The sequence below is a fragment of the Cynoglossus semilaevis genome, chromosome 17 (genome assembly GCF_000523025.1).
Source record: "Cynoglossus semilaevis isolate Cse_v1.0 chromosome 17, Cse_v1.0, whole genome shotgun sequence".
NCBI lineage: Eukaryota > Metazoa > Chordata > Actinopteri > Pleuronectiformes > Cynoglossidae > Cynoglossus > Cynoglossus semilaevis.
The window spans coordinates 3,972,193-3,984,517 of record NC_024323.1 but is presented as its reverse complement, the minus strand read 5'-3'; the positions used below and the strand labels follow the sequence as shown (position 1 = coordinate 3,984,517).

At 41.5% G+C, this 12,325-nt stretch overlaps 1 protein-coding gene across 1 annotated transcript in view; it reads left to right on the top strand.

Moving 5' to 3' along the window:
• LOC103392746 (voltage-dependent L-type calcium channel subunit beta-1-like) overlaps nucleotides 1-12,325 on the top strand; it is a 38,353-nt gene that overhangs the window by 7,443 nt on the left and 18,585 nt on the right. The window contains exons 3-4 of the mRNA XM_017040223.2: nucleotides 11,761-11,880; nucleotides 12,072-12,262. Coding sequence (XP_016895712.1) covers nucleotides 11,761-11,880; nucleotides 12,072-12,262 — 311 coding nt within the window. The remainder of the gene's footprint in view (nucleotides 1-11,760; nucleotides 11,881-12,071; nucleotides 12,263-12,325) is intronic.

The window sequence follows — 12,325 nt, the reverse complement described above, 5'->3', positions numbered from 1 at the left end:
CTGGATTTTTTTTGCCTTGAACAGATTTAAGCAGGAGATGTTGCTCAGCCAGGAACATCTTTTCTCCTCAGGGAGTTTACAGGAAGGTCCAGGTTTGGAGCCTTACTCTATGGACCACCGCAGCACTCCTTGTCTGGACATGACATTTTCCCAAAACCCTATTGTGTTGCAGCCAAGTCATTTTGCCAGTTTATTCTGACCTCTTCATTTGTGCTGAATGACATTTACCTGTTCACTGCTGCTGTAGCTTTAGGGGAAATGACTTGAGGAAAATATTCTATCCCTGTCAGTGAACATGCGAAGCTGGAGTCTCTTGTGGTTTCTAAAGGTTAACTTCAGCCGTATCTACTCGCATCACATTTTCTGCTGCCTTATCTTATATCAGCTCCGTGAGTCAGACTGCTGGAGGCCCACATGCACCAGGGCCTGCAGGTCGGCCGGGTTCATAATCGCTCACACTCTAGTAGGAACTCATTATCCATAGAAGGGATGATTTAACACTTCCTGGAAAAAATATTCTCCATGTCTCATACTAGTTCGTCTCATTACACGAGGCAGTAGTAGGTGCTGCTAGTTTGTAATGACTCAAAAATATTAATTTAACATCTCAGCCGTTAAGTATTAAATCTTTATTATTGCTTCTGTCGGAGCCAGGAAATAGAAGAGACTCAGGGCAGAATGTCTGTTGAACGTCTAAATGTGTGTTTGAAAGTGAGTAGAACATGTCCTGCTGAGCTTCCAAAGAACATAGGGCTCTGTATGTCATAACTGTTAATACAGTCAAACACTGTCACCTTCAGCTCCGGCCGAGGTCTTTGACACATTTTCATGGTCTCCAAACCACGTCTCTACTCTCTCGCCTCCGTCCTCTCCAGTACTGTGTACCGTCGCTTGATTTTGATGGATGGATGTGGGTTTATATACAGTAGTTCACAAATAAATACTTGTAGTGTTTGTTCTCATAAACATGGATGAGTATTATATCAATAATTCATATATATTAAAAGTATTTATAAATGGTAGTCCTAAGGTAGCATCATTAGCCATGTTTTTGTTAATATAAAGCACTTCATGTGTGCTGAGAGCTAAGCTAAAACTTGTCTAAAGATTTATCCAAAAATTCACTCAACACAATGAGGCAAATGTATTTAAAGGATAATTTATAAGGATAGTTTATAACTGAGACTAATAGAACAAAATAATATTAATAATAATTATTAATATCCATAATGTAAATTTTAACAGTATCAGTGCTTGAATTACAGCCAAAGAAGGACATTCTATACTTCCCCTGTGGGCTCCTTTTTACATAGCGTTTATTTTAGCCTGAAGAACTTGCATCAGAGGCCCATATAGGCTTTACAGTCTCTCGCACACACCCACGCAAACACAGCCACTAACCAAGCACACTCGCACACATGCACATGTGCACATAGAGACGAGAGCCACAATCATCCAACGGTTGAGCTGGCTGGTACACTTGGCCTGGTTTCCATGGCGACTATGGCCACTGAATCTCCCTGTGTACAGACACAGTGGGATGTAGAGTGGGGAGGAGGGTGATTTCAGATGTGTGTGTGTGTGTGTGTGTGTTTGCTGTGTTCAGATGGTAGACGGTGTATGCTGTTTGGTGCTACAGTACAGTGTGGTTCTAGTACAGCTTGTTTACTGTTGGTTTGTAAATCCTGGAGTCCAATATTAACATGTTCTGTCTTCGGGGTGGTGGAGACAGACACTGTTTGCTTCTGCTCAGCAACAGCAACAGGTCTGCAGTCGTCCCACAGACACATTTATCATCATTACTTTAAATAAACATTACTTCTATAACATTGATCCGCTTCATCTGGTTTAGTGCTTCACAGGAAATGTACAGTAGTGTGCTGCGGTCATCAGTAGGCGATCAGGTCATCATAATTATTTACCAAGGAAAAATTGAGCTGTTAGTTTGCAGAGAAGCAACTAAAATAATAAAAGTAGAAAAAAGTATGTGGGTGTGATGTAGCGGTTGGCATAAGGCTGACACAAATGATTATCCTACCTACCGTATTATATCATTACAGTTGGTCACTCTCTAACCTGCTATGCAGATGTGATTATTTATGTATAAGTAAGTCATCCTAAAGAAGTCCAATTTTCACAGCGTTTGCCTAATAATTATACCTCACATGTAGTCAGACTGAACCAAGATTATCATCATGTCAGTGGAATGGTTTTGACTCTAGTCCATTAGTATATAACAAAGTATAACAGTAATTCATACAATATAGAGTGCAGTGATATTACAGATTATTGCTTCTAAGAAGCGCCTGTTCGACAAAAACGTAATGAAAGATTTCAACTGAGGCTAAAACTAATGACATGTTCTTCTCCTCCTCTGTCCTTCGCCAACAAATACCCATCTGTTTACGTAGATAACTTATTAGTATTGTGTTATTCTAATAGGACGTTTAATTAAAATTCAAATCTCCTCCAAGTGAACATGACTGCGTTGTAATCAATTATAGTCAGCTGCTAACCATGACAAACTGTCGTTCATAGGTGGCAGCCACGAATTAGACCCTGCAGCAGTGAATTAGGTCACAATTCAAATCTTTTGTGATGACGAGGAGGTGAAAGAGGAGCAGAGGTAAACCCAGACTCTGTAGTGACGACCTGAGTCTTCCAGTCACTCCTGCCACCTGAACCAGTTGCCGTTGTGTTCGTCGGGGCTAACTAGCTGCTAGGCTAGCTCCTCTTCTTTATTCAACCCCGCATGTCGCAGCTGTCTGTCTTTTCATCAACAACAAACATACAGTATGAGCAGAAGGTGGTCAGGTTGGTGGCCATGGAAAACCAATACCATCGTGTCAAAGGTCTCCCTCTAGTGGACAAATTAAAACCATCTCATAATCCACCATGAGAACCACTGCTTGCATAACCACACCTACTGTTGTAGAATGTCTGTTTTTCTACTTGTAGTGAAGGGAGCCCAGGTATAATAACGTGACTTGACAAATTCTCCCTCCTGTAATTCCTCAGACTATATTTCACCAGCTTTACAAAAGCTTTGTCAAGGATTAAGAAGTAGCTGTGTTGTCCACAAATTTCTATGGAAAGAAAAAAGTGCGGAAACCCCTTCAGGTGTCAAATATTAGTACTTAAAATAAATTAGCAGTTACAAGTCATCTCAAATTGAAGAAAAATAAGAAATATACTATGTGTGTATATGGCATCTAAATGTATGCTAGAGTTAGCTAGAAATTAGCCAGCATTTCTCTTAGCCCAGTAGGACGTTGCTAAATCCTGTTTAAATTTATTATAAACACTCAGCTAAAGAAACCCTAAAAGGTAATTATCCAAAGAATGAGTGGGCCACATTAAATCTGTTTAAGTGCCACACTTCTCCCCAGACCATTGAACATGGCTGTCATATGTCGTGTTTATTATTCATATATACAGTTCGCTGATTGAATTTAATCATTCTAATGCTTTAAGGCTAAATTAGCGGTTTTGTGCAGCGGCTGTTCAGGAGATACACGAGAGTCTCATATATTGGAGTGACAGTGACCTCGCTGCCTGACTTCTTTTCTTGTCCTCCTCTTCTTCTTCATATCTCCGTTAATGCCTGGTCTGAAGACCTGCTACACTGGTCTGACAGCGACAAAGATCCAGGGAATGGTTTGAAAGGAATAAGCAAAGAGAGTGACAGCCATGTAGAGAAAAGAGAGAAGGGGAGATTTCCCTGGGCACTGCCCCTGCCCCTGCCCCTGCCCCTGCCCCTGCCTTCTCTCACGTCAACCGGGGCATTGAATGGCTGACGGCTACATACCAAGCCTCCTTCTGGGTCTTAGTGTGTTCACGTCCCTGTTTCTGTCCGGCCAAGGCTAAATATATTTCCCCAGTTTGCAAATGTAGCACAAGTCCTGCAACCTGACCCCAGCCCGGGCCCAGCTCCCTTCCTCTGCACAGGGTTCACGTTCCTCTGGGCTGTGGAGGTGGAGGTGGAGGTGGTGGTGTTGGTTGGGGGTTAGGTGAAGAGGGTGGGCGTGTGTGTGTGTGTGTGTGTGTGTGTGTGTGGAGGTTAAGAGACGGTCCTCCTGGTTTCACACATACTTCAACTCTTCCCTGGCTTCTTCTTCCTCCAAACACGCACACACACATGTACACTTGTGCACTTGTCGGACACACAGGCGCACACACACACTAGTGGCCTCTATCTGGCTTGGACGCACAAACGCGCACGGACGAACGTGCACGCGCGCACATAACTGTGCGGACTTTGGCGCTGCCTCCTTGCTTTGCCGTGGAGTGGCAAGCGTGGCAAACAGGGTATGGAGAGGACAGAGAGGATTCAAAGGCCCGTCCCGGTAAGGAATCATCTACAACCTGCTGACTTTTTTTCTTAACATCTGACTGAACTGACATCACTGGTGCGTTTGTGTGAATTTAAGGTGTGACTTTTGGAAGTTCAGCAGACACTTTGTGTCATAAGCGTCACTGATCGTGTTCTGATCGTGCTGAAAACTCTGTGTCAGTGTCTCTGTTGGTCTCCGTGCTCCCCCTCTCCTGACTGTGAACTGTGTGATTCCATTTTGGGTCGGCCCGCTGCAGCTGCTGGAAAGGCACTGCGTTTTTAATTAGACCTCCAGCCCCGCTGCCTGCTCTCTGCCTGTTGTTCTGGGCACTTCCCCCGGCTGTGTGGCCATTTCAGGGGGCTTCTGTCACACTGTCCACTGTCCCAAAACAGGCCTCGCTGAAACACAAGGTCTGTGCTGCGGTGTAAATATACCCCAGGTTATCATTCAATATGAGGTCAGTAGTAGCATTAATGCTATTAAACAGAAATGATAAATTATTAATTTATCAGGTAATCGCCATACCATAAGTATTTATTACCAAAACGTTCAGACTTATTACACTGATAAAAAACTAGGAACTTTTACCTAGTTTGACAATTCAGTGATCATTGTCGTTAGCTAACTTTCAGCTGTTTTTTGGTTTGTTTCCTAGTTGAATTGCTTGGTGTTCATTTGATATATTTTAGGTCAAGGTTAGCCACATTTGTTCTAGCAGATGTTTAAGCTTGTGTGTGTTTTACTTGTTTTTTTTTTTCGGCAGTTACGTAGGCTTACTTTGAGCTACTTCAGTAGTATTTCCTGGTACCTTGTGATAATATTTGTATGGGCTGAATGAACAGTATGATTTTTCATATAATTTTGTTTTCTCTTTCAATGCTTTCAGGAGCCTAATGAATGAAATGTGAACCGTTAGCCTGGTGTTGTCTACTTCAAAATGCTGAAAAGTGAAATAATTCATTAGGCAAAAAATGTCTGTGTCTGAAATGCAGTTCTATGTATAGTACTTAATTATAGTCTTTAACATCAGAAGAGAAGCACTTGACTCTCTGGTATTTTTATGTCAGATAAGTTTGGACGCCTCAGCGTTAGAGCGTCCACCTATATGTCCCAAAGCTTAAGACTAAAGAAAATATTCAAGGAAATATTGACAAATTGTGAATTTATTTTTCACTTCATTAGTGGTTGAATAATTTAACATTGAGTGAAACAACAACACTGAACACACTCCTGGTTGTTGTACTCACTTTTAGCCCGTTTGTTACAAAAGGAAGAATGTGACTCATCTTTCTCGTCATTTGAACACACAAACACTCGCACACACACACACACACATATTGTCTATCTGGTTGCCATGACGCTGCTTTGACAGAGAAAAGGAATATGGCCATTTACAGCCACTGGCCATGAGCTACAGACAGGAAATGTGTCCTTTGTGAAGCCTCAGTTTTGTACGTCCTCCCGTCCTGTGACACATATTTCCCTTATTATATTTAACTGCACCGTTTTTGTCATAAAGTCTTGTTTAACAGAAACTGATCCTGCATGTGAACTGAATATACAGTTGATTACTAACGCTTTCATGTTTCTGGCTCCCAGCTGGTTCAAATAATTGCCCTGTCATGGAGGCAATTCCAATTTTATGAAGTTGTTAAAATTCAAAGAGAAAATGATTCTAACATCAACCCTTTTATCCAAATGATACTGCGCCTTTAGAAAATCGGATGTCTAAAAGAAAGGCATTTGAAATGGAGGTGAAAGATTTGAATGTGCTGATATTTATAAGGAGTGTCAAGAATGGACGGGATCGATCAGTGAACATGTGACGAAAACAGGTGATGATGGTGTGGTGGTGCAGAGATGTTTGGTCGGCTTTTAATCCAGTGGGAAAATAGTGGACAGATTTAAGGATTTGAAAAAAATCTTCTTTGGTCTGTAGGAGTTTTTTTTTTCCATTTCTGCTGTGGAATATGCTTAATTTAAATGAATTTGTTTTAAGATCTAAGTGGAATAGAAATTTGAGTTACAAATCTGATTTCTAAACATTTCACTTCCACCTATGGCTGTCAGTCAGGTAATTCATAAGGGCGGTGTTGTTGTCTTTGAGGCGTGTATTTTAAGAATATAGTTCATAATTATAAAGTACAATAGAAAGCACATACACACCAGTTACAACTATGACCCTGTTTTTGAGGGGGAAAAAAATCAATATTTCTTTTGAAATGAACATGATGTCATGAATCATCTACTGACATCTCAGAGCCAAAAAGGCTGTTGACAAATGTGGCTCAGTCTTTCTTGACCCACATTGATTTTCTTCTTGTCCGTTTGAAAAGGAATGACGCGTCAGAAAACATCTTGTAAGTTTATAAATACTAACTAAATGTATACTCATTCATTTACTGTATCACTGAAAACATGTTTTGCAAGGCTCAATGTGGCTAAACGACATGCTAGCTAAATGAGCTGCGTGATAGTGAACCTGACTTTGTTGTTCATGGATATATTTTTTGCTGACTGTAGTTAGCGTGACTATCCAAAATGTTAGTTACAGTATTTTATACAGCGGGAGAAAAGATTTAGCTGCAATGTACTTGTTCTTATGCTCTCTCCAGCTAGCATAGCTTTACAACATGATAACTACTGTAAACCAGATGAACTAAGGTGCACTGGGTTACTGAGTTCTTTTGGCAACTGCGGAGTTGCATTTTGTTGTGTCACTGCTAGGTGTGTTAGCCTTGAGGGAATTGACAAATGCTTTATTATCTTGTTCTGCTCCCATTTAGTTGATTACATCTTTACGTCATAGTTTGGATTTTACCGTCTGTAACTGCAGTTTTACCCACAACTAATTTGCCTTCAATGTATTTTTAATGTTATTTTTATTCTTATTTTATGCAGAAGAACGGTTACTATGACACTTGTGGGGTCTGTTGCACTGCCAATAGGAAAGCAGCTCTGCCATCAGGTGGTCTGCAGCTATTTTGAACTGGAACTTAATGTGAAGTGAAGCAAGAGGCTAAATTAGAGGCACAAGGCATCGACATCAGAGAAGAAGAAGAAGAAGACGAGAGGGAAGTAAAGTGAAAACAACATTTATGTGGTTTCAGAGAGTAAAAGGTTATTGATCAGCTGCTATTTTGTCTCTCGCTGCCTTTCTTTGACTGGATTTCTCTTTTTATTGACTGGTGCATCTTTGCCCTGATTCTCTTTGCTGTTGCTCCTTTGGTCTTTGGTCTTTTCTTAATGTAAACCAATCATTAAATGACACAGATGTCCACACATGCACAGACACATACAGTGTGATGGCTAATTCCACCCACTCTCCCTCTCCCTCTCCCTCTCCCTCTCTCTCTCTCTCTCTCTCTTACGCTGCGTTTCACTTCATCACTGACCTCTTTCAACAATACAATGGCCCCAGGACTGATTCAGTGTAATTGCCCCATGAGTGGGGTTTCTTAACTATCACTTATTGGGTGGTGGTGTTGGGATGCACCTCTGTGCTCTGTGATGACTCAGACCAGTAAGTGGAGGTGGCTGTTGCCGTCCTCATTAGATGCCGTATGACACGCACCGCATCAGTGTTTGTGCTCGAGTGGGATGGAGGCACCGCGCATCCCACTGCGCTCCAGTTTGAGCAAATGAGACAGGAAGGGAGGAAGGCGTCACCTAGGAAACAGGGAGTGTCTGTGTGCGTTTGGTGGCTCGGCACTCTGAAGCCTCGGTGCGACAGGTGGCAGAGCAAGAATCAACATTTGTGTTTGTCGATTCAGTTCGTATTATGACGACATGCATGGACGGCGAGCAGAGGCGAGCGTTTATCACACTTTCTTGCACGTGTAAACACTAACAGCCGCACAGATGCTTCACTCCTATCACACATGAATAGCTTGTCACTTCACTTCCACTCAGAAATAGCTCTCTCCACATGTCCTGTCGAGCAGGATTTGGATCCGAGGAATCACACCTCTTCACTTCCATTTTTCAGTAGATTAACATTTATTCAACACTGGTAGTTTTTGAACTAAAGAAAAAAATTGTTAAGCCCCATTTTTATCTATGTCTGAAACGCTGGAATATAAAGAACAGAAATATCATCTTCAATCATCTTGTGGCTGTTTTGTCTTTATTCACCGTAACAGATAAGCTGCCTTCTAGATTTCCACCTTTAACATTGTCACTGAGTCTTCTGTGTTATCTTTAACTCTTTTTTAATAATGCCTGTGTTGAAGATTCAGCAGTGTTTAAAAATGAACAAGCTGCCGGTAATACGCAGACAGGATAAGGAGAACGTGGAGGTTTTTGTTGTTACAGTAGACAGGACTAATGACAGTGTGATACGGTGCAGTTAATGCACTGCGGGGGTTCCTGAAGGGGGCAGATTAATGAAGTAGAACTTAACCAGCTGTGGGTCAGGAAATCATAGAAGCAGAGAATAAGAGCAAATGCAACAATAGAAATACCTATTTATTAAAATATAATTTATGTTGTAATTTAATTATGAGTACCGGTAGTTAAACCATTACTTACTTCTCAAATATGAATAATTATTAAAAAAAATGCCAGCAGCCAAAAACTACAGCCAATTGTTGTTAAATAACAATGCGTCACTTCATGTATTTGTGAGATTTTTTTTTCTGTAACATCTGTGAACATTGTCCCTGAACAGGAATGCAATCCTGCACAGAAAAAAAACAACAAATATTTACAGTTGAGGGTCATGTACTGGAACTGCAGGGACAGCTGTTTTTGCTTGTTTTTAATAATAAAAACAATTTCCATACATACATTTTATATATATATATATATGTCTCACAGCTAAATTCAGTAAATGATGAGGATCAGGGTTTCAGCATCATAGTAGTGAAGTAAAGGAGAAACATTTCTGTTCATAGATAACATTTTCTAGTTGCAGTGACCACCCAGAGAGCTTAACACCACAGGTTCTGCCATCTACAGGTGGCAAAGACACTCTAAGATGTAAGACCACTGCACTGACTACGTAGTTGCAGTCACAATACAGTAAATACTTTTAGTGTGTGGTCTGAATGTAGCAGGATGTGAACAGTACAATTAAGATGACAATTCCTGAGGTCGGTGACAGAACTGGGTATCAGGCATAACTGCTGAGTTGGCAGGAAAATTCAATTGTTAACAGTTTCAGGACGCCACAAACGGTGCTTCTGGGATTGTGTTTCTCCAGGCTTCAGACTGAGTCTCCACCCTGTCTTTGCATACAATGTTTACCCATCGACAAATGAGTCATGTGGGCCAGATCATCCGTCATAAGGCAGTCTGTAAAGCGAAAGCATCGAACCACCTTGGTGCCTGACTAAGAACTTGAGAGCGTTTTTGGAGTCTTCATAGTTCCTATAAATATCACATTAGCTTAACACAGCTTCTTACTCACGAGATACGTGTTGTTCTCACGACAGGCAGACCATGAATACACCCGTTTAGAGAATTCATCGTCATTACATATGGTTCATGTCATCTTTGCTTATTCTCACCTCTATTTTAAAAACCTGAACCTAGTGACTCACTTCTTCTGCCTGGCACATTCAGCTGTCCACATTCTTGTCAGCACCTCCTACAAAGCGCCAGGCAACATGTCAGCTGAAAGCCTGAAAAAAAAAAAAAAAACTGCAAGTGCAGAACAAGTGGGATTGTTATATAAATTCGAACACTCTAACACTTCAGAAGTTCAGGCTGCCTCCCTCACTGCGGCGCTCCACTGAACAGTACAGTAGGCTGACGCCGCAGGCTCAAAAGAGGCTCAAGTTTTTATTGTGGTATGGGAGTCTGGATGAGGGTCATCGGCAGAGAGTCAAGTTACTGTACATGAGTGGTGGATGTGTTGGAAACTGTATCCACTTCATGAGAAATTTATATCTCCACTAATGTTATAAACAGTCCTCAGGCCTCCAGATCTTTCTGTCTTTCTTTGACTCACCCACACAACAAATCTTCAGTAGTTGTGTGATTTAACGTGTGGCCTGACTGACACCGCAGCGGAAACACTGGCCCGTCTTCATACGTCCTCTCAGATTTCACACCGTCAGCCTTCATGCAATACTTGAAGGCTGTTCGGACGCGGCCTCTCTGCGATTATTTGAGCTATGCTTCACATTGGGGTCACAACATAAACACTCAGACACTAAGATAATGAGCAGGTATTTGCCCCCGGTTTTATGTAGACATTTTAAAAGTTGAACACAGTGTTCGGGATGTCATTAATTGGCTGAAGCTCGAGCACTAATGACTCCAACACAAACACAGGGGTTGGTTAGCATGTTGTCAAATGTCAGAGCTACTGTAAAGTAACTGTAGCTGAAGTACAAGGTTGAGACGAGTTCCAACTGTCAATTAGACTTTGATCGTACGTTGGGCAAATGGATCCAACGTTAGGTCTTTGACCTTTGACCTTAAAATAAGATACAAAAATGTGAAAAGTGCAACCGAATATGATGTTTATGATAGGAAGTTCGTTAGCGACTTGTTAGCTTTGTTAGCCGGTTGTAACGTCTCCATTTGTTCCTATGACATTTATATTTGAATAGTTTGAATAGTTACCAAATGACAATCATTAGTTTCCATGAGTTAAATCATTTTGGATTAATGCAAATGGGATGAAAGCCTCTATCTAAAAGATGCTCATCCTGTATGGTTTACTAATGCATGAGGGTTTTGGTCGTCTCGTCCAGTGTATGTGTTCTGCAGATGATGAAGTACTTCCTGACAACCCAACATGCATTTCCAGCCCACAGTTTTTCCACGTCTGGCTGACATTTGGAACTAATGACACTAAATTCCCTCCTCGTACAGTATATGGTGTGAAAAGGTCGTCCAATGTTGATATTCCAGCAACAAGACAGTAATGGTCGATGTGTGGTCCATTTTAGGTGACTGATCCATGACACACATCTTCATCCTTTTGCTGCAGTTTCTAGATCTGTTAATGGCGGAGTGATATCGTTTTTCATACGCCTCATAAAAACCAAAAGATCAGTGGTGTTACTGGTCGTCCATTAGCCACAAATGTGCAATTTGTTTTTGCCCCAAATGGAGTCTGTTTGTCATTTTAGTTCCACTCAGCACTCATCCAATCCCACATTGAAATGTGGGCTGGACCATAAAAACCTGGGCCACCAATATTCAGTAAGACTTAGTTACTCCAGGATGTCTTAGGGAAGATTATTATTACTTTGAACAACTCAAAAAGTTGATCGTGTTTTAAACGAGTCATTTTGTTGCCAAATGTGTGTAGCCTTAAATCACCCTCATAATGATATGTATGGATGAAGTGGATATTTTTTGGCTGCTGTAAGGATGGAGCCTCCGTTGATTTGTTCCTTAACTCAAAGCCCCCACCTTCCATGCATCTGCTCCTCAACTTGACAAAAACGTCTTCTTCATGCTTTTCCAGGGCTCCGCAGACTCGTACACCAGCCGGCCGTCGGACTCTGACGTGTCTCTGGAGGAGGACCCCGAGGCTCTGAGAAAGGAGGCTGACAGACAGGCACTTGCCACACTAGAGAAAGCAAAGGTCAGAAACTAACTGCTGTTCTCACTGTGGGGTCAATAGACGTCATTGTTGCGTAAGATTCACGTCAGTATCTAGTGATTTGCGCCTCTTCGCCAGAATCACGTAGACACTGATCCCTGTGAAATCTGCCAATCAGTCCTTAACGTGTCACTAACACGTCTTCTTCTTCTTTTTCTTTGTCGCTGCTGCAGACCAAACCAGTGGCGTTTGCTGTGAGGACAAATGTGGGATACAACCCCGGCCCGAGCGACGATGTTCCTGTGCAGGGCATGGCCATATCCTTTGAAGCCAAAGACTTCCTGCACATTAAAGAGGTTTGGATGAACCGTGGACTAAGACAGAGTTTTTACATTCAAGTGTCACACATCCTTATACTGGAGAGGCAGGAAAAAAAGAATCAATATTAAATATAAAATTATATATATATATATATATATATATATAT